At 47.2% G+C, this 23210-nt stretch overlaps 1 protein-coding gene across 1 annotated transcript; it reads right to left on the bottom strand.

The window, feature by feature from the left end:
* Positions 1-6667: 6667 nt before the first annotated feature.
* On the bottom strand, positions 6668-17793 carry FARSA (phenylalanyl-tRNA synthetase subunit alpha). The gene is made up of 13 exons (XM_055003567.1): positions 17571-17793; positions 15560-15697; positions 15250-15348; positions 14931-15049; positions 13590-13682; positions 13037-13165; positions 12564-12679; positions 11900-11984; positions 9883-9982; positions 9499-9667; positions 9286-9363; positions 7643-7757; positions 6668-7030 (listed from the first exon to the last, which is right to left on the bottom strand). Exons 1-13 carry the CDS (start codon positions 17760-17762, stop codon positions 6925-6927), a joined length of 1539 nt encoding a protein of 512 aa, XP_054859542.1. The 5' UTR covers positions 17763-17793; the 3' UTR covers positions 6668-6924.
* Between the last annotated feature and the right edge of the window lie 5417 nt (positions 17794-23210).

The raw sequence follows: 23210 nt of genomic DNA, 5'->3' as shown, positions 1-23210 counted from the left end.
AGAGCGTGTGAAAACGGCCCAACTTAATTGTAGCATAAGCTTTTGAGAATCACAGTTCTCTTCATCAGATGCATGACCCTTGGGAGAGACCTCCCAAATGTCCTATCAGTAACAGACTTGCTCAGATCCTGCAAACTGGAGGATGTGGCCTTCCTTTATTGAGTCCAGCCATCTTGTTTTAGGTCTTCCTCTTTTCCTACTGCCTTCCACTTTTCCTAGCATTATTTCCAGAGAATCTTGTCTTCTCATGATGTGATCAAAGTACGATAGCCTTCGTTTTGTCATTTTAGCTTCTAGGGAGAATTCAGGCTTGATTTGATCTAGTACCCACTTATTTGTCTTTTTGGCCATCCACGGTATCTGCAGATCTCTCGCCCAGCACCACACTTCAAATGAATCAATTTTCTTCCTGTCAGCTTTCTTCACCATCCAATGTTTACATTCCACTGGGGAGTAAAGCATAAATGAAATTAATTCATTCATTAATGCTTACTTGGCACTTCATACTTTTGGAGCTGCTGGAGGAATATTTTTGGAGCTGCTGGAGGAATACTTTTACTATTACTATTGCTGAGTTTTGCATCTGGCTAATACAGAGCAGTGTCTGCAAACATGAAGCGGATTGGTTTGCCGCCTCCTCTTTGAGATGACCCTTTAGTGACAGACTGCTCACCCAGCTAGGCAAGCTAAGAGGAGGATATATTTATGTACAATCACTTAAGCAGGTTAGATTTAGCCTCTTATTAGCAAAAGAGCCTGTCACTATCAGCTTGTTATTATCATTAGTTTGTATCTTTTCCCCCACTGAGCTGCAGGCGCATAACCCAAGGTCATCCAAGTGACTGGGAACCCTTTCCGTGACGTCACAGCCGTGGACTCTAGTGCACTTCTCCCCGGGGATTTCCCTTGCACATGTCCTCTGATTTTTCCAAAGGGTGGGCGGGTGGTGGCAGGTGCTGCTGTCAGTCCAGTCCTTGACGCTGGCTTGGCAAAGCTTCTCCCGGGCTGGAGGGAATTGCTCCTACAAAAAGACCTTGCAAAGCAGCAGCAGCCAGCAATAGATGCACCATCCGAGTGAAAAAGGCAAAGGGACAAGACTTGCACAGTGCCCAGGTGACTGGTGAGAGGGGGCCACAGCTGGGGGGCTGAAACCAGGGTGGGTGGGAAATGGAAATCAGACTTGTAATTGCCACGCAGGGGAGGGAGTTTCTGCCTGACCAACCACTTCAAGACAGCGGCGTCCTTCTGGTGCCTCTAGCGACCTGGAGGGAATAGGCTTGCCAACTTCCAAGTGGGGCCTGGAGATCTCCCAGAATTGCAACTGATCTCCAAATGACAGAGATGTGTTCCCCTGGAGAAAATGGTTGCTTTGGAAGGGGGTTCTATGGCATTATACCCCACTGAGGTCCCTCCCCTTCCCAAATCCTGTCCTCTCCAGCCTCCACCCCTCCCCCAGGAATTTCCGCCACTATCTTGGTACTTACAAGGAACTCTGCATATGCTCTGAGGAACCTTCTACAACTGAGGTAAAGTTTGCTTAGCTGAGTTAGCTCAGCATTGTTTTATTTGATAGACTGTGTGCTGTGTGATAGTGTGTGTTTTTTAATCCACCCACCATTTCCCCTTTTTTTCTATAATAAACCTTCTTTCTATTAAGGCATTTTTGGCTTCCTTGGTACAATCCATTGCTCTGGGATATTTCTCTGATTCTCTTCTCTACATGCCGGACTGCTTGGGCACTACCCACAGTTTGTTATAAGATAGTTTTTCAGGGTTTCCACCCCGTTACTCGATTATTTTGCTAGGGCTGAGATGGAAGGACTGCTTCCCAGCGGCTCAGTTCTCAGGAAGTACCTGAGTGGTGGCAACCAAGTGTTTTCCAGGGAACCGTTCATCTAAAATTGTTCCCACAAGGAAAGTTACTTTCTCCTGCTTTCCCTCTATGGCTATTGAGGCTCAGAAATGTTGCCACAAAGCACAAACGCAATTGGCAGAGGTGGGCCAGGGGAAACCAAGAGCCCACCCAAGCAAAAGAAGCGTTATTTTAAGCGCAGCAAGTCTTAAGTTCTCGGAGGTGGAAGGCTTAGGAACAAGTAACCGGATTCCACAAAGCCCCTTTGCAATCAAGCCAGGCGGGCCAGAAGGCAGCTTCCTTGCAAACTCCTTGGTTGCTTGCAATGAGGGTATTCTGTGTTGAGAGTTGCAGGATTTGTGTCCAGAGGCATCTTAGAGACCCACAAGATTTTCAGGGTATAAGTTTTTGAGAGTCAGAGGTCCCTTCCTCTGATATTTTTGACTCTTTGGTTACGTTAGTTCTTTCAAGGCATTGGGTTATTATATACAAAGTTCTTCAAGGCCTGGAGGATGGAGAGTGCCATCAGGCCATAGCTGACTTACAGCAACCCTTGGTTGGGATTTTCATGGCAAGAGACTAACAGAGATGGTTTGCCATTCCTTGCCTCTGCAACCTTGGTCTTCGTTGGAGGTCTCCCATCCAATTACTACCAAGGCCAACCCTGCCTAGCTTCCGAGATCTGAGATCCCCACACTTTGATCGTTCTGGAGAATCTTTAAAACAGAATTATCCAGGAGGTCATTATTACAATAGGGAAAGGGTTGTACTTTCAGGGTCTAAAAAAAACTTAAGGCAGGTTCGTTATGTTATTTATTGAACGAGTGACAGCGTTCATTCCATCGTCTTAAAATTTTGCGATCCAATTTTATTGCATCATTTGCATGTATTATATCGTTTTATTGAACTTCTGTTTTCATAATTTTGTAATCTGCCTGGCACCTCAATGAGATAGGCGGACTATAAATGAAGTTAAGAAGATAAAACAGGTTATCATCACACACAAAAAGCTTAGCTTGGCAGAAAGAAGGCTAGACTGGAACACATACCCTTACGTGGTCATTTTCTTAGAGATGTGCAATTTGGGCCCTATCCTGCAGTTTCAGTGCTGCAGCCCAGACACAGGCTTACCAACCTTCATGAGAAGTAGACTTGTGCCGTGGTTTTTGAAAAGAGTATCTATTTAACTCCATTTATACCCTGCCTTTCTCCCCTCTGGGGATCCAAAGTGGCTCACATCATTTCCCTCTCCTCCATTTTATCCTCACAACAACCCGGTGAAGTAGGTCAGACTGCATGTATGTGGCCGGCCCAAGGTCATTCAGCAAGCTTCCATGGCAGAGTGGAGATTTGAACCTGGCTGTACCAAGTCCTAATCTGGTGCAGTCACCACTACACCATGCTGTCTGATAAGGCTGCAGGAAATGGGTTTTGGTTTCCTAGTTCACACTAGGGCATTCTCTAACCAACGTGCTTCTGCATGGCTTGTTTTCCAGACCTTACCAGCCACTGCAGCCGAACAGCCAGGGTCCACACAAGGCATGGAGCACAGGTCTCAAATGTGGCCGGCCACCACGCTGAAACAAACAGAGACGTTTACATTGCTATCACAGCATTCCCCTTCCTTTTCCTCCAATGAGGGTCCACTTTACAGAGACTATCAGCCCCCTTCCTTGGACTTTATTCCTGTACCCCAGGCTGCGATCTACATGCTCATGGCTGCAGTGGTGGTGGTGGGCGTGGCTTATGCCATTGTTGGTCACCTGATCAAGGACCTGGCACATGACCTAGCAGGTGAGTTTCAGAGGTGCAGAACCTACAGCTCTTTATTAGAAGCATAATTTAATTGGCTTACATCCTGGCCCACACCCAATTCTCTGCCAAGGAAAACAATATTCTGTGATTTTATTGTGCATGATTTAGTCTGGTTTAATTAGCTAAATGAAAGGATGTAACAGGAGCCTCACCCATAAACAATGGCGGTCGTATCCAGTCTCTTCTCTGGTTTCAAAGACTTCATGACACGTTACCCTTACAAGCATCTTTTTACACCCATAAAGGCTAGAATCTTATTTTCCTTTATTTAAAAAAAAAAAGCTGCAAGCACCAGGAAGCTAAATTCTTAAAACAATTTAAATAACATGCCACATTGTCTTTTAATTTTACAAGTATCATTCCAATAATAATGTTCTAGATTTTTGAATATAAAGTTTAAATTACGCTTGATTTTTTTTTTTTACCTAATCAAATATTTCACTTAAAGCATCTGTTGCTATTGGGACATAAAATTAACATGGAGCGCTCCTTCAATTTTACCAAATAAAAATCACAATAAATATATTAAATCAGATCATGCTCTATCTATTTAGGGGACTATTTTTGATTCAATTTTTCCAGAAAACTCACATCCTTGCATTCATGCCTAGTTCCTGTCCAAATACTAAATGCCAGTAAGCAAGCATCTTTAGTGCCCATATTCAGGAACGAGGAAGCAAACTGCAGCTGTGCAAAATATGCTCAGCTGTAACTAAACCTGGCAGTCTTTAAGACACCTTCCCAGCTGTGAGAGTAGATGGTTCTAGAAGATCAACAGAAAGACCTCCAATTTGGTTTAAGTTAGTTGATTAAGTGGGTACCCATTTTGCTAAAACTTGGCAACCCCTTTCCACCCACCTCAAAATCAAAGGTGCAGGATTGCAATGATGATAGTCTCTCTGTGGTTTCCCAAGGCATGTTCTGCCTTCATTCAGAACTAACATGTTTCTCCTACTAAAGGGGTAAAATTGGAGGGTGCCTGTAGGGAAACGGTCTCCTAGCGGGGGACCTGAGTGGCAGAACAGATGCTTTGTGTGTGTTTGGGGCAAGACACAATCCCTGACAGCTCCAGCTGTAAAAAGATCTATTCTTGAACAACAAATTGGGGAGTGATTCCTGTTTACTTGAGCCGGGCTGCGAGCTAGAATAGACAGTCACTGTGTTAAACACAAGGCAGTTCCGTGTAACATTCTGCTCTTCCTTTCTCTTTTCAGACTATCTGCTAGGTCCACAGCCTGTGGCACTTACCAAGGAGGAGCCGGCACCCCCACTACTCTCAAGCCTTCAGCCCACCATTCTTGTTCAGACTCACTGCAGCACCTACTCAGCTCAGGACCTCCAGGAGGTGTGTGTCTGCCTCCAGGAGGCTCCACCTGCAACATAGAGACTGCGCAAGAATGGAGAGTCGGACCTTGCAGTCAAGAAATGGCCAATGAAATCAACAGCCCAAGGGAAGGAGAATATGCAATGCGGTCAGGCAAGAGGAGTCTCGCAGGGACCCAGCTCAGCCTGTCGCGGCACGAGCGGACTTTGGGACACAACCGTCTTGCCTTCTCCAGAGAAGGGCAGCTGGGTTGAACTAGTTGCTTCTCTTCTAGGCTTCTGCTTCTCCAGTGCCATTTATTCAGCTGTCCAGGGGTGGTACTTTTTAGTTTAAAGGGAGCGATGACTGAGTCTTAACCAAGCAGACAGCTTCTACTACCCACCCGCCCCACTTCCCTGTTAAAGACCAAGCCAAGAAGGGAAAGTCTTGAAGACGACCACTCACCTATACAGCCCCAGAAACCAGCTTGCCTGCCCTGCTGCTGGGTGGCTTTTGTCTGAGTTGCAGCAGCTGCTTGACCAGGCCAAGGGAAAAGCTGGATTCTAGTACAAGAATGGCCTCTTCTTACATGCCCAGGGTAACGCCAATTGCCACTTTGGGGTCAGGAAGCCATTTTCCCCAGGCCAGTTTGGCTAGGGATCCTGAGGATATTTTGCCATCTTCCCAGCAAGGAGCAGAGGTCACTGGGTGTGTGTGTGGGGGGGGGGGGGGGGAAGGTAGCTGTGAATTTCCTGCCCTGTGCAAGGGGTTGGACTAGATGACCCTGGAGGTCCCTTCCAACCCTGATTCTATGAGGATAAGAATGCAGAGCCCAGCACTGGCAGCCGCTTATTACTGCAGGCTGTTGTTAAAGGAGAAAACAGGTGCTGGGAGAAAGCAAAGGCTGCTCCCAGGCTTGCCACCTGAGAGAGGTTTTTTTGTGCAATAAAAGAAATTTGTGCACCATGCACTGCTGTCCACTGCTGTGTGTTACCGGGGTGTGTGTGTGTGTGTGTGCTGCAGCAGGTTCTCTACCTACTTTGAGCCCTTCCCCTAATTGGGAACTGGAGTATTTGTCCTGCTCTAGCAGGATTCCCCCCTGTGGAGTACAGACATTTCACCTGTGCCTGGTTATAGAGTTCATAACCATTGCTAGTCTTACCTAGATGGCACTTTACAAAAGTTCTTGTGCTCCCACTAGCAACTACCTCTGACAACTGGTCTCAGAGCATTTGGATACAGGGATATCATGATGGTGAGATTTCCATGAAAGACTAGCTCCCTCCTTCCTCTCCTAAGTAGCATCACTTGCTGGAAAAGGAGGCTGTATTACAGTACAACTTCTTGAAATCAAAAAGACTTAAAATCCAAAAATACTTGATACAAGAAGACAGGAGGAGGGTGTGTTTGTTAGATACAGGGGGGGAAATAGTAAAAGAGGTTTCAGTCTCCTTTTTATAGCCAAAGACAGCTAGGCAAATGGCCAAAGGAAAGAAAGGGAGCAGTATCTCACTAACCACCCCTAATAAGAAGCCCCAAGGAAAGAGACAGTGAACATCGCAGAGCCACTGAGTCTAAATGAGGTCCCCTCACAGAGGGCAAGGCCAACAACCTGCACTGTAACTATGCTAGATTACTATTGGATCAAGCTGCGCCACCACTCGAGTCTCTGACGACTTGCTCTCTCACTGGTTAGGTTCCTGGCCAATGCTGTTTTTATTGAACACAACTTGATCTACAAGTCTTTTTCAAAGATGGAATGGGAAAGCTCCCCCAATTCACCCTCCAGAAGAGTCCTCCAAAAGACGGACCTGAAGGAACATCACTGCCACTTTTTTTCAAAAAGAAATCACAACTGGAGGCAAAAGAGAGCTCAGGCAGGGCTGGCATTCCTGCCAGGAGCAGTACTAATAAATAGGCTGGTCAGAAAGCACCGTCAGGCAGCTGAGGCCACCTAGGCATCCAGGCGGCAGATTGGGCTATCGTACACCATCTGTAGGTTGACTTTGTGACCCACCAGTTCCCGGATATTGTTGATGCCGTACTTGATCATAGTGGGCCTGGAAGAGAAGAGGCAGGAGGCTTAGGAGACAATTCTCAGAATGCTGTAGAATGTTTTAGTCACTACTAAGTGCTAGACACAGCCTGAAACAATTAAACACAAGCAGCAGTGTACAATACAGAGGATTCCAAAGCAGCTGACCATTGTGACAACTCAGCCAAAAGGAAATGCCCTGCAGGCATAACTGGAGTTGTCAGAATACCCCATAGTGCATTTGCATTCCCTCCCTAAGAGCCTGGCGGATGCTTCAGAAGCTTGATGCAGCAGAGAAACCTGTGGCCTGTGACTGACAGAAGGGGATGGGTGAGTGTTAATCCTGCCGGAGGGCACGTGGCTCAGGGCAGCCAGCCCCACAGCAGAGATTACTGAGGCCTGGAGAAGGCAGACGCCAATTGCAGACTGAAGCTCGATTAAGATTAACCCTGGCTTACCTAAGAGTCTTAGTAGACTGGAGAATGCAATGCGAATTTGGGAGGTGCTGGATCACTGTCTTAGGCACACCTGCCCCCCCCCAGGAGGAGAAGCCTGAAGGCAGGCCACGATAGATAGCAAAGGAAGCTTAAGTTTGGCAGAGGGAGTCAGCTACCTACTCCAATCCCAAGACACTCACCGTTCCAGAGATAGCCCCCAAGCAATGACAGACACACCCTCCGGGAGACCCATAGGCAGCAGCATCTCTGGGCGGAAGACTCCTGAATTGCCCACCTCCACCCACTTCCTCAAGCCTGCAAAGGAAATGAAGAAAGGGGGGTAGAGTAGTTAAAGCAGGGGAGGTGGGCAGGAGGGCGACTAACCAGGATGAACAACCACTGGTCTTAAGGACAAGTAAGGCAGGCAGGTAAACCCCAGGCAGGTGATGTAATTTCAAGGGGGCTGGAATCTAATCTATACCTCTACTCCCTACAATACAATAGGCCAGACCAGTGAGGGCCAGATGGTATAGATACCTCCTGCCCAAGAAGAAGGATGCAAAGTACTCCAACAGAGTTGCGACAGATTGCTGAGATAATCCTCCCCAGTCTGGATAAGGAATGTGCTCACATAAAACACAGGGTGAAAATTTAACAGCACTGGCCCCTACAGCCTGACCCCAGATTCAGTCAGGAGAGATTGTGATAAGAGCTGGCCAGCTCCCAGCCATTTGGGGAAGAGGTGAGCCTATCACAGTCTATTTGCACAATGGTTTTCCACATGGAATTTCTGGGACCTCCACCAGCCGCGAGGAGACGGCTACCATGGTGCTTCCACGTCTGCATAGCCTTCCCAGAAGGTTTTTGACAACCTTGGGAATGAGAGCCTGAACAAAACGGAAAGGAACAAAGGAGTGCTTTTCAATCTATAGTTGTTTGGTCCTTCCTCCTTCTTAGAAGGTTTTTCCCTTCTTGCAAGATTTTTTTCCCCTAAAGGTTTCAAAAATCAGGAAGTATGTCCATTTTATGAAACTATTTATGGTAGTCTTTTAAACCAAGTTATTTTCCCTACAAAATAACAGGCTAAAAGCAATAAAGGCTTTTATTTCAGGCAAATGCTTATGTCGTATTCTGGATGGGAACAAGTCCTTTAAATCTGAGGACAGCTGGGACCTCCAGAAATAGGAATTCAGCTAAGCATCCTAAGGCTGTTTCCACAATGGAAAAGCATTCTGGCTTATAGAGCGTGATCAAGCTGACCAAGGTTCACACTTGCGTGAGTCATAAGGGGATTATCAAATGGCTAAATTGGGAGCAGCTGGAATTCCTCCTCAAGGCTGCCTTCCTGGCCAGAGTGTGAACGTCAAATTCTCAAATGAGCAGAGATCAGGGTGTCTAGATTGCTTCTTCTGTCCCTCAAAACATTACAGCTTTCACTCAGCTGGTCTGGCAGGCAAAGGCATGTTTATAGACAGGGCTTTTTTTCAGCTGGAACGCGGTGGAATGGAATTCCGGAAACTCTTGAAAATGGTCACATGGCCGGTGGCCCCACCCCCTGATCTCCAGACAGAGGGGAGTTGAGATTGCCCTCTGCGCCGCTTGGTGGTGCAGAGGGCAATCTCAACTCCCCTCTGTCTGGAGATCAGAGGGCGGGGCCACCGGCCATGTGACCATTTTCTCCGAGGGCAACCCACTGAGTTCCACCACCTCTTTCCCCAGAGAAAAAGCCCTGTTTATAGATCAACTTGCTTTAACTCCCGCAGGCAGGAGCAGACAGGGACACAGAAGGGGCTCCCACCATCTCAGCGCCACAGAGAAGAACTGTCCTCCTTGCTGTGCTTACCCTGGTGGTAGCTGAACACCTCCATGCTGGGCTCTGTGTAAGGATTGTAAGCCGGCTTGAACCGCAACTGTGTGATTCCTGCCAAAGAGAGAGGAGAAGCGGTGGGTTCCTGGAAACAGAGGAAGCAGCCCCCAAAGAACATATCCTTCGCTCCTTGCCAGGCCTGCCCTCTCCTCTCTACTCCTCTTCTTCCTCCCTCTCAGCAGCTCTTACCCAGCTTGGTGAAAAACTCTTTCAGTACCCCCATCAGGTCACCCAGCGTCAAGCCATAGTCAGCCACCACCCCTTCAATCTGGTGGAACTCGGCCAAGTGGGTAGCATCCAGTGTCTCGTTTCTGAAGACCCGGTCAATAGAAAAGTATTTGGCAGGGGTGAACTTCTCCTGCGGGAGAGGAAGTCGTCAAAGCTCTGGACTTTGGCTCGGCTCAAGTACTTCAGTCTCGACAGGCACAGCCCCCCCCTCCAACCTCAGACTAGTCCACCTGGTCCTACCAGCTGAGGATGAGGCCTCCCATGCCCTTGTACCACAAATGCTCAGTGGCCCTGCTCTCCTTGCGTCTCCCATGCAGCCAGGAAGGAGCATGTACTGGCAACTACCTGCTGGGCCAGCTGATAGAGCATGCGAGCACTGACGGCAGTCGTGTGCGTCCGAAGGACGTTCTTCCGAGCCTCTTCCAGCTTCCAATCGTATTTGTACCTAGGAAGAAAACAGGAAAACACATTAACTGGGGCAACTCAAATAGCACTGCAGCATCGTTGACTCTGATTCTACCAGTGAATGGCTTGTATGCAATAAGACCTGTTTATGGAGTGGTCAGACATCACAGAGAAAAAGAGCTTCCTGTTTTCCCAACCCTCTACAGACAATCAAGCCCCCACCCCCGCCCCCCGAAATGTTTTTATTGAGTGTCCACTGACCCCTATGAACCACAGCATGATGGCTTGGAAGGAGGAAAGCAGCAGGAATCTTTGGAATCGCATGGTGGATACAAGCCAATTATGGACGATGAGACGTGAGAATAAGTCTTATTGCTCTGCTGGATTCACCATTCAAAATATCAAATGCAAAAGCTGTGTAACGTCTTCTTATTACAACAAAAAAGGTGTGTGTGTGGGTGTGTGTGGGGGGGGGGGGGAAATGTTCCAAGGTACAATGAAAGAGCCCCCAGACTGGCAGCTTGTAGGATTTAAAATGGAAAGATGGATTGCAGATATCACTGGATTGTATGGTGCTGAATGCAATCATCATCATCAATCAGCAGCAGCAGCGAGATACAAGGCAGATTACACCGTGAAAGTGAAAATACAATATAATCAACAGCTAGGACATTCACTGAGTACAGCACAGTAATGAACAGCAATTTAGTAAAAAAGAGACAATATGGTATGGTAGCAGAAAATTTGAAAAACCAGCATAAAGCCAAGCACAGAGATGAAGTCTTTCTGAAACAAAGCATTAACTAATTACATGGCACGCTTAGCATCTTGGAAAACTCCATAATAGGCATATGTCTATATCAGCGGACAGTACCCAACAAAGTAGCGTACAGTTCCTGTCCTTATCAATGCATCTTCTGAGCTACTTCTTACAATACAGCTCTATAATCTGGGTAGAAAGCTCTCCTGAATAATTCAGTTTTGCATAGTTGGTGGTTGTGATCCCAACAGTTAATAGCTTGTATCCAGCAAGACCTGCTTAAGCTAGTGAAACACAGAATCTAAAATAACAAAAAAGCTTCATTAATTCTTTTGACAAGCGTTGCAGAGAATAGTGCCATTGTTATCCTCCAGACATTAGAGAGGGAAAGACTGACATCTGAGGTGTCCTAGGGTTCTACTCTTTCTGTGTTGTTCAAACTGCTCAGTGGTTCAATATCCAGAGGAGTTAGCCGTGTTAGTCTGTAGTAGCAAAATCAAAAAGAGTCCAGTAGCACCTTTAAGACTAACTAATTTTATTGTAGCATAAGCTTTCGAGAATCAAGTTCTCTTCGTCAGATGCATGATCCGAACTGGTCAAATACAGACCTGTATGCAAAACCACTCCACAGCTTCGGAGTTGAGTGTCATCAATATGTTGATCAAATAGACACACTTAGCCAACAGGCATTGGGGGCGGGATTTGGGTTTTATTCTACTGGTTAAAATGGTAACTTGTAAGCCACCTGGAGCTACAAAGTGGAATATAAATACATAAATCATAGCAGCCACAACCTGGGTAGGCTAGGTAAGCCTGACCTCATCAGATCTCAGAAGCTAAGCAGGGTCAGCCTTGGTTAGTAATTGGATGGGAGACCTCCAATGAAAGCCAAAGTTGCAGAGGCAGGCAATGGCAAACCACTTGTTAGTCTCTTGCCATGAAAACCCTACCAAGGGTCACCATAAGTCAACTATGACTTGAGGTCAGGATTTCATTCATTTCAAATCATAGTAAAGAGCCCTGTACTACGTGCTGCTGCAACCAGCTATCCACTTCCCTACACAAGGCTCTGCACATATCTCAGAGGCAAACAGCTTGTTGGTGTGTTTAAATCACAACTTCCTGATGTCTGGATTTCCAGGAACAAAACTAGGCAAGTGACCCCCCCCCCCCCCCAAAATTTTTGATCAGTCTTACCCCTGAGATCCATAGCCCCCTTGGGAGTGAACTCGCTTCACCCTCTTTAGATAATCCATGGGAAACTGAGTGGCTTCGGCAGGATCTGTAAAGAACAAAACACAAGCCAAGATTTAATGTGAAGCACAAAGCCACAATAACAACAACAACAACATTCGATTTATATACCACTCTTCAGGGCAACTTAACACCCACTCAAAGCAGTTTACAAAGTGTGTTATTATTATCCTCACGACAATCGCCTTGTGAGGTGGGCGGGGCTGAGAGAGCTCTGAGAGAGCTGTGACTGACCCAAGTCACCCAGCTGGCTTCAAGTGGAGGAGTGGGGAATCAAACCCAGTTATCCAGATTAGAGTCCCGCTGCTCTTAACCACTACACCAAACTGGCTCTCACCATAATGAGAGGCAAGATTCTCTGAAGGAATCAGAAGAGAAGGTCATTTCATGGCCACTTGACCCCTGCTGATGAAGGGATTCTTTGCTTTCTGTAGCAGAAGGGGTGTCCCTCCCCCTGCAACCTAGAAAATACAGAGGGCCAGTCCCCGGAGGATGTATGACCACCAGAGGCTTGGGCCTGGATTGTCACCTGTGTTCCCAAAGTGTTCCCACACCCATGGCTGTGAAAGAGGATACAATCATATAGAAGCCAAGCAATGCAACTAACCCTTAAGGAAGAAGGTGTCATGCTGGTCCCGGGCTGGATGCTGCTGCGGCTGGAAAAGGGCGTCAAAGTTCCAAAAGGAGCTCTCAATGAAGTTATTGGTGGGCATTTCTGAAAAACTGAGGGGGGAAACAAACAAGCCAACAAATATTAAGGACAGATAAAATTGGCTTTTGTTGTGTTAAAGATGGGCAGAGACCGGAAGACTACAAGAGAAATAGTTTCAGGTGGGTAGCCATGTCTGCAAAAATAAGTTAATGGACGCCCCAGCAGACTGAGCCATGAACGCAAACCTGACCTGCAATCCCACTCTCTCCTCCCCAGAAAACAAGCAGAGAAAGACTGCGTATGTAAACTTCCCCTGCGTTTGGACAGCCAGCAGGGCAAGCCTCTCCACGGCACAAGATACGGGGAACGCCCCTTTCTCTCCAGCAGCTGCCATTTGCTGCCCGCTAGACTGCAGGTACAATACACACCCCATTTCAAGGAAGATCTGCCGGAACTGGCTGCGGACTTTCATCAACGGGTGGAGATGGCCACTTTCAGGCATGATGCCCAGAGCCTCAAAGTTGTAAGCTTTAAACTTCAAGTCTCTCCAAGAACCACTGCAGGTATGGGTAGGGGGGAGGGGACAAGAATTAATTTCACAAGAGGCAGTGGGAGTCTTCCCAAATTCCCTCATCCTTAAAAACTGCAGTTTTGATGAACATTTAACCCCTCTTCTGCACACAGAACACAAAACGGTTAGCCGAGAGGAGATTCTTCAGTCAAAAGTTCCGCCAGTATAGCTTGCAAGTTATCCATGGATCCATTTCAACATCCAGGCTACCTGAAGGGACACTGGCGAATCTTGATTCTACAGTGTGGAAGGAGAAGCTGCCAATTTCTAAGCCAAGGTTCCGGCCCAGAATACACGGACAAATGCTTGAAAGAAACAGCAATCTGGAGGCACAGGTCCAAGTCTGGCCAAGAGCTCAAATCCTGTTGCTGTTTCCCCCTTGAGAAGGGCTCGAGGCGGCTGTTCCTCACCTGGCAATCATCTCCGGAGTGAGGTCTGTTTCCTGCTTGGTGACAGTGGTGCTAAAAGCACTGCCTTTTCTGATCCAGTACGTCTTCACGGTTCTGAAAGCAAACACAAAGCTTTGAAGTTGATGTTGTCCAACAAAGAGGCAAGAGACACCCAAATTCCTATTGCCGAAGAACCCTATGAGAGACTGAGGCTGGGGTGGAGTGGCAGGTGTTGCAACAAAAATCACACACTTTTTAGAACTCTGACACTCTCTTCCACAATCCAGAGGCTAGAAAGCCCAATTAACCAGAAAATCAATATGATCCCATGGTCAGAATGCACAGAATATGGTTTTAAATCCAGTCACAAGCTAAGACTGAGAGCTAAACTACAGAGACGAACTACACGAGGACAGTCATGTGAAGGGATTCGCAACGTTAGCCGGAAAGCTGAGTTTTAAAAGAGATCGGAAGGCTTTGTCAATTTCCCCTCTCTACAGAGCCAGGAAGATTGCTGCTCAGAGGGTCTGTTAATTTCTTCTTTGCCTCCTAGAAGGGGAGGTGAATCTGACAGAGCCTTTCGGAGGCAAAGAGAAAATTAACAAACCCTCTGAGCAGCAATCTCCCTGGCTCTGTACAGAGGGGAAATTGACAAAGCCTTCCAAACTCTTCTAAAACTCAGCTTCCCGGCTAACGTTGTGAGTCCCTTAACGTGAGCATTCTTGTGTAATTTGTCTCTTGTAGCTTAGCTCTCAGCTTGCCACATGCTGTTCAAGAAAACAAACAAGGTAACTGGAAAGCACTTTCCAAACCTCTTTTTATTTTTTGGAATGCTTTGCAAAGACTGAAAGTACAGAGACTGGTCTGGGAAAGTTAACGGGGAGTGGGAACACAACACACCCATGATCTTGATTAAACATGAAAAAGCGTACTTCCATACAAAAGCTGAAGCAACTTTATCCTTTCCCCCTCAATTTAATTTGTTCTGGTGTTCCAACACACATTGAAGCACTCCAGAGACGTGCAATGGAAGCCACATTCTGTGAACCTTTTCCAAGGAAAGGTTGGCCAAGACCCACTCCGGAATGCTTTAGAAACAGGGAACTTGACTTCAAAGCAAGTGGTGAAGAAGGTGACCAGTGCTATGGTCGTACATTGTAACGACAAAGCCGGACAGCCTACCATTACAGACACGAAGGAGACCAAATCACCCACAGAACATATAGAATTAGGCAGCAAATGGAAAAAAAACAAGACTTTGCAGTAGTATGACATTGTCAGGAATGAGTGATTTTGCCAATCTTGGCAGAATCAAGTCCCAGAAACATAGAACGGTGGTTCAAGGGAGTTGGCTAAACTCACACTTCAGTCAGGAGCTTGCGCTTCTTCAGTTCACTCTTGTCCTTCTCCTCCAGGCTGTTGGGGTCTCCCTGCTGCAACTGAAGTAGCTTTTCCCTCACCCCATCCTGCACGCTCTCTACCTAGAGATGGAAAAGCTTTTGAGGAAAGAGTCTGGACATTCTTTTGAGGAAAGAGTCTGGACATTCTTATTCTCAAACTAAGGCAAACAGGACAAGACACCACACAGCACCAGTGCCTTTCCTTACACATTCAAACAGCTTTAGCACACAACCCTCTGAAACGGAATGGTAAAAAGAGAAAAGGCATTGGGACCACTCACTGCTCGGAAGACATGGGGGCCTCCCTCTGTGCTCTTATCTAGCCGTATCCATTTGTTGGACATTGCCTTGCTGAATCCCACCTTTCCACATGGAAGCTTCTGCAGAGAAACAGTCACTCATCAGATGCAGAGTCACACCATGAGGCCCAGAATGAAATATTACCCCTCCCTGCAAGTGTAACAGCCCCAGAAAAAAGGGGGAGAAATTTCAACAGTGACCACAGCAAATGCAAAAGCTGGAACTGGGAATTCAGAAGCATCAGCAGAGCGCTTCGCATCAGTGAATGCGAGGGGGAAGAGTCTATTTTACCATCAGCTCGCTCTGGGCCAGACCCTCCAGGGGGATGCTGTTAAAGACCCGGACTTCATGGCTCCCTTCTCGGACCACTTCTTCACCCTCAGGAGTCAGTTCCCACTTCTTGGATGTGCGCTGCTCAGCCTCAATCACCTAATAAGAATATTTACAAGTGGGAAGTGCTTTAAGGTGAGAGGACAGGGTAGCTTGGCAGAGAACATCTGAAAAAGAACCTGATAACTTTGGACGAACCTAGTAAAACCACATGTAGGAGAATCTCATCTGTTTTTATTTAAACATGTACCACCCCCTGCACTCTGAAAGAGAAGACCTCAGGCACAAGACTGATACTTTTCTGAACTAAACCAAGACTGTATGTGGGTATGAGGATGTTCTAAATACCTCCAAATAGCAAGGGGCTCCATTTTTGAGGGTCTCTCTTCCATCGGGTCTTTACCATGCACTCTCAAGGTACATCGGAAATAAGGAGAGCCTGCTGGATCAGACTCGTTTCACACAACAGCCAAACAGTTGCCACAGAGAACCAAACAAACAGGGCAAAGAGGCTGATGCCTTCCCATGATGCAGAGGAGTTAGCCGTGTTAGTCTGTTGTCGCAAAATAGTAAAGAGTCCAGTAGCACCTTTAAGACTAACCAACTTTATTGTAGCATAAGCTTTCGAGAACCACAGTACTCTTCATCATATGCTAATTCCCAGCACAGGAAATCAGAGCTTTGCTGCCTCTGAATATGGAGATTCCCTTTAGTCACCGTGGCAAGTAGCCACTGATAGACTTGTTCTTGAATCAATTTAAACCCCTTTAAAGCCATCTAGGCTCATCAGGACCATGGGCAATGAATGCCACAATTTATTTACTCGTTGACTTTTGTCTGTCCCAAACCCACTGCTCTTCAGCTTCATTGGTTGTGGTGGAGCTGACTTATGGCGACCTCCGGTGGGGTTTTCATGGCAAGGGACTAACAGAGGTGGTTTGCCATCACCTGCATCTGCAACACTGGCCTTCATTGGAGGTCTCCCATCCAATTACTAATCAAGGCCAACCCGGCTTAGCTTCTGGGCTATGCAGGTCAGGGCCAGCTTCATTGGGTGCCTCTGAATTCTATTATTATAGGGGCGGGGGGAGAAAGCTCCCTCTGTCCATTCTCTCTGCCTCATGCTTAATTTTATAAAGTGTATCGTGTTCCCCACAAGACTGAAAAGTCCCATATTCTCCAGGGGCAAAGCTCTCTTTAAGAACACATAAAGAGCCCTACTGGATCAGACCAGTGGTTCATCTAGTCCAGCATCCTAGTTCATGAAGTGGGCCACTAGCCTGTTAATGCCCTTTGGCCCCACACAGAGGGCACCGAGGCAGGGCTGCCGTTCAGAAGAGGAACAGGAACCATGTGGCCAAGTGGCTAGAGCTGCACCATGGTTAGTCAAGCTCCTGGAGCACCCTTGGGCGAGTCACACTGAGAGCGCAGTGAGCGCAGAATTAGGATATTGGAAACACAGGTTCGAATTCTCACTGTGCCATGGAAGCTCCCTGGGTGACCTTGGGCCAGTTCCTCTCTCAGCCTAGCCTACCTCACAGGGTTGTTGTGGGGATCAACATGGAGGCAAGGAAAATGACTTAAGCCCATTAGGGTCCCCAATGGGGAGAAAGGCGGTGTATGAATGAAGTAAACTTGTATTTATTTATCCTAGGCTGTTGTTTATGGAAATGTCCTTAAGACTGACTGTGCTAATCGCACATTGTGTAATCCAACTTGAGTCTCAGTAAGAAAGGCAGATTATAAATAAGTAAGTAAAATAAATAGAAATAAATAAGTAAAATAAACTCCGCCTGGTGCCCTGATACAAAATTGACAGCCCGCCGCGCAAGCCCAGGCTAGATCGCCAATGAGGTTGACGCGCGCCGCCCCATTCGCTGGCCAAACGATCAATCCGTCCTTCCGAGCCAATCCGGGTGGACAGACGAAGCCCCGCCCCCTCCCGAGGCCGAGGGGCGTGGCCTCCGCTCACCTCGCCCAGCGCCTGCAGGCTCTTCACCGCCCCGACCAGCGTTTGGTGATCCAGGCCGAGCGCCGCGGCCGCCTCCAGGCTGCAGAGGCCGCCCTCGGCCGAACCCCCGGCCAGCTCCAGCCGCTGCAGGAGCAGCTCCGCCGCCGAGCCAGGCCCCGCCGTCCCCGCCTCCGTCCCCATGGTGGGCGACATGTTCCCGGCGGCCTCTGACAGGAGCTTCCGCTGTCGGGCCTGCGACGGAAGTGAGGTTGGGGGCATCCTTTGAAGAAGACCCGCCTCTTCCTTCCGCTCACGAACACTTCCGCCTATAGGAAACAAGGTCAAGTTGAGCCTTTCCGGGTTGGAGGGAAGTCAAGGGGCGGGAGGCTGAAAGGCAGCGGAGGAGTGGTTACCAGTCTCCAGGGGAGGGCTGGAGGCTTCCTGGAACCATCATGGATCTCCCGGCCGCAGAGATCACGCCCTTTTGGAGGATGGACTCTCTGGCATTATATCCTCCTGAGATCCCTCCCCTCCCCAAAGCCTGCCCTCATGTTCCACGTTGCCAACCTCCAGGTGGGGCCTGGAGATCTCCCGGAATTCCAACTGACCTCCAGGACACAGAAAGTAGTTCCCCTGGATGAAATGGCTGTTTGGAGGGTGGGCACTATGGCAGCATAACTTGCTGAGCTCCAGCCGCTTCCCAACCCCCACCCTGCCCAGGCTCCATCCACAAAATCTCCAGGTATTTCCCAACCTGGAATTGGCAACTCTAGCCGGTTGCCAGCCTCCAGGTGGTGGCTGGAGCTCTTCTGGAATTACAGCTGACCTCCAGACCACAGAGATCAGTTCCCCTGGAGGAAAGGGTTGCTTTGGAGATTGGACTCTATGGCTTTATAACCTGCTCAGGTCTCTCTCCTCTCCAAACCCATCTTTTCCAGGCTCCACCCCACAAATATCCAGGAATTCCCCAACCTGGAGCTGGCAACCTGGTAGAGTCCTGCTGTGCAAACCGGGCAGGAAGCCCCCGGTGCAGCCTGGCCTGTCTCTTCAGAATCTAGCAGGGATGGAAGCATTGGCTGCATAGATCACCTGTGTAGCCCCCTGCCCTAGCAGGGCAGTCTCCCTCCTGCTGGGAGCAAAGGTGACTTCATGTGGAAAGAGAGGTGGTGTATGGTTGCCAACTCCCAGTTGGGAAATTCCTGGAGATTTGAGAAGGTGGAAGCCAGAAGATTGTGGTTTGTAAAATGTAGTCATTATCTCTTGATCTGTCCAGTTTATCCACTATCTACTAGCTCTTTAGAGAATTGACTTCTATACCTCCATGCTTATGTGTATTCGAAAGATTGCAAGAATTTGACTATTTGACTAGAATCATAGGGTTGGAAGGGACCTCCAGGGTCATCTAATCCAGCCCCTTGCACAATGCAGGAAATTCACAACTACCTCCCCTTTCTCCACACACACCCAGTGACCCCTGTCCCATGCCCAGAAGATGACAACACACCATCAGGATCCCTAGCCAAACTGGCCTAAGCGAAATTGCTTCCTGATCCCAAGGTGGCGATTGGCATTACCCTGAGCATGTAAGAAGGGGCCACAATAACTAAGCATCAATGTAACCCTTCCTGCCCTCCCTATCATGATTTGCCTAGGTTCACAGAATCAGCATTGCTACTTGATTACGTGTATGCAAATAAGTTTTCTGTAGTGGAATTGTACATATTATGGATATTTATGTATTGACATCTTCATATTAATGCATGTTAGCACTTTTTGAATGGAACAATGTATTGAATGTATTTACGGTTCTGTTCATTCATCCTTAAGATACAATACACTGGAAACATACATAAAAAGTTTCTTTGGCTTTACTGGAAGATTAGTTAGTTTTCACAGAGTCTTCATTTTACTCAGTTTATCCACAATGGCAACAGCACCTGCAGACCACACTCCAGTTAAACTATACAATTACAGCGCCTGGTGACAGGAGTGTCAACTTTTCAACTTCCCTATAAGAATCACACAAGTGCTTGAAAAACAGCTTTAAAATCTTTTGAATAAATAGAGAAAGTTTATGTGTAAGAGAATTCCATTCTAGATAGGAAAGGCAGATTAAAGCCATCTGTCTAAGTGAGGATGGAGAGAGATTGTAGGAACAGGTTTAGCTCTTTCCTCATAGTGGGCAGACAGAAAGAAGGGAATTGACTGGCAAGGGGGAAAAAACCCCAAGAATAGCATTCTGGGTAGCAAAGGGGCAGCTGCAGAAGTGAAGAAAGAAAAGGCCAGGAAGCAGCCCTGTAATGACTCTCTACCGCCCTCCCCTGAAACGCCAATATCTGTGCTAACATTGAGCAACGTTGCACAGTCCTTTCCTTCCAGTAGTTAAGAAGCTGCATGCCGCAGATACACGGCAGCTAAGCCGTCTCAAAGCCTTTTCTGCATCCAGGCTCGGTCAAACAGGGTCTCTTGCCATGAAAAGCCCCATCAGGGGTTGCCAAAAAACCGACAGGGTCACACCCTGCACAGGCACCCATGGGACAGCGCATGCGTAGGCCAGCCGCAGAGATGAAGATTCTTAACTTTTCTAGCAGTTTTCAAATGACATGAAGTGCTCCTCCTTTCCTAAGTCCTTCCTTCACTAGTGCCTTTTGTCAGTTTTCATCTTAGGTTGGATTTCTTTATTGAAAAACTCAATAATTGTCCTGACTTGGAGAGTCCAGGCAAGCCCGATCTCAGAAGCTAAGCAGGGTCGGCCTTGGTTAGTAGTGTGATGGGAAACCTCCAGCGAAGACCAGGGTTGCAGAAGCAGTCAATGGCAAACCACCTCTGTTCGTCTCTTGCCATGAAAAGCCCCATCAGGGGTTGCCAAAAAACCAACAGCCAAGTTAGCTATGACAGCACTCTCCACACTCAATAATTGCTCTCTTCAAAAAAACGTACCAAATGCAGTACCAAAATGGCGCTCTGGATGTCCTTATGGGTCTTCACAGAAGCAACAAAGATGAATTTCGACCTCCTTGGAAGGCCTGGTTCAAACTGCAGATATCAAGATGATTTCTTACAAGGGAGATTTAACTGGACCACATGCATAATCATAAACGCCAGAGGAGAGGGGCTGTGTGGAATAGGGAATGTTGGAAGGTGCAGGCTGCAGTGATCAGAAAAGCTGCCTGTATTGAAATGTCGTACTTTTCAACTACAAGTTGTCATATACTTCTTTTCATATGATCACCCAAAGAACTGCTCTGATTTTTTTTCCGCAACAGCTCACAAAGATTGAAGGTGATAAACATTCTGGGCACCTGAAAAAAGTGTCCAAAGCTGCTCAGAAGCATTAGGGGAGAGGAATTAAAGGAGGGGGGAATCTATACTGGAATCAGAGTCAAATCAGGATTAAGGGAGAGAAACGTCAACTTCTGTTTTCGCCCACTTACCAATGTGCCTTGAACCAAGAGAGCCAATGTGTTTGGGATGAGAACGTGTCCTCAGGTTGTGGGGGAGTGAAAGTTATGGAACTTTGGAAGCATACACTGTTCCTGTACAGGCGGTACGTTCCTCACTCGTAAGGAAATTTTCCAGTTTGTTTCCCAGAATCAAATAGCAGAAATGACTTGAGGTTCCTATCATGTAATAGAATTAAAGTGTTTGCCTTCAGGGACTATCTCTGCGGATTGGGTAAGCTTACGCAGCACATTGTTCCTTCTAGCCTATGTACCTACAAGTCCCTGTCTGTCTGTACTTAAGTGGGGAGAACAGCAAGACCAGTGTTCTCTGTGCATGCAGGATAGCAAGACTTTCAGGAAATTGTGGATTGGAACCAGCACAACCGGCTACATCTCTGCATTGCAAAGGACTTGGGGACAGGCCAAGTGGTTTATACATTCATTCATTTGGAAAGTTTATACGCTGCCTCTCTCCAGAGACCAGCTTCAGTTTGTTCACAAAGAAAAAACAATATGGTAAAATCATGAAAAGGTAATAAATATTATTAGTAATATTATTAATAGTAAAACCAGTCAGTTGTTATGGCAAATCTGCACAACTAACAATTTTAGCCAGAATAATGTTACAACCTGCCCTGCATTGAGCCATCTCAATCTATTCTTGATGTGTGTGTTTTATAAACTTGACCTCTTTGCCAGCCCCACCAGGACACTTGATCTGCGGCACGTCACTCTTGACCTGTTTAAAGAAATTTCTGTTTTTAAAAACCGGCATTCCAGAACCAACTCCTTCCGTTTTTTTAGGGCTCTGCTCCAAACTTACTTCCATTCATTGTGGAAGTATTTGTACAACCTTACAAAAAAATTGGGGCTGCCTTTGTATAACACTGTTTGTAACGGCCTTTGGCCTAATGCAATAAACTTTACCAACCTACCTACCTGTTTCAAATACTAGTTTGGTCAAACATGGCAGCCAGTGTTAACTGGGTCTAGCTACATCATACCAATTAAATACCAACTTTTGTTCGCTGTCATTTTGTAAAATACTTGCTTATCAAAGCAAAAGACTTGCTTGAATCTCTAACAAGACACTGTGGTGTAGTGGGTAGAGTGTCAGGCTAGCATCTGAGAGAGAGAACTGCAGCAGAACCAACGCCCAGCAATAGAATCCCAGCAGAACCAATTTTTTAAACAGCCAAAAAACACCTTCCAAAAACTATCATCTTGAAGTTGCAGCGAGCCTAGCTTTTTTGTGGGCTATAAGAAACTCATTGTGATTGGACAGCAAGTTGAGCTGTCTAACATGTGATGCAATTCACCTGTGAGAGCTGTCTCTCTCTCCCTCTTCCCTCCTTTTTCCTGGGAAGTCTGGGAAAAACAAGCTGCTGCAACCTTTAAAATTCTGGCTACGGCTATTTCGGAATATTTCCGGGAATAATTGGGAGTGGAACATCGGTATATCCAAGATTCTCAGGCATCGATCTGGATTCCTGAATATACCCAGAAAATACCGATAAGGTTTTTTTGGGTGTATTTTCAAACCAGAAATACCAAAGCACACATCTCTACACATAAATACAGATGAGCCATGTGCAGTCCTGTAGCTGAAGAATCCCCTTGGCAGGGGTCATTTCGTAGAAAAAGAGCTGGAGGAACTAATTAGAATAACTCATTAGCATATGCCATGCCTCTTGCCATCACCAGAAGTGTATCATTAGCATAAATAATAATAATAACATTCGATTTCTTTACCGCCCTTCAGGACAACTTAATGCCCACTCAGAGCAGTTTACACAGTGTTATTACCCCACAACAATCACCCTGTGAGGTGGGTGGGGCTGAGAGAGTTCCAGAGAACTGTGACTCGCCCAAGGTCACCCAGCTGGCTTCGTGGAGGAGTGAGGAATCAAACCCGGCTCTCCAGATTAGAGTCCTGTGCTCTTAACCACTACACCAAACTGTCAGGATCTGGCTGCTGATGAGTGGGAGAGTGATCCACCACCCGTCAGAGGCCTGATCCAGGCTGTTTCGGCCCCAATCCAGGCCGAAATGGGCCCCAAATGGCCGAGAATCAGGTGGGCGGGGCTACCTGACATGGGACCTCTTTGGGGAACTGCGTTCCTGTGCGTTCCCCCTCGAAATGAGCCCTGCCCCTTGGAAACCAGAAGGTCCGAGTGTGTCCTCATTCAAACAACGATCTGAAGCACAGTAGGAAAGC

This window comes from Eublepharis macularius, chromosome 19, assembly GCF_028583425.1.
Source record: "Eublepharis macularius isolate TG4126 chromosome 19, MPM_Emac_v1.0, whole genome shotgun sequence".
Lineage (NCBI taxonomy): Eukaryota > Metazoa > Chordata > Lepidosauria > Squamata > Eublepharidae > Eublepharis > Eublepharis macularius.
The sequence above is the reverse complement of the archived record's forward strand: the minus strand, read 5'-3'. Positions and strand labels throughout refer to the sequence as shown.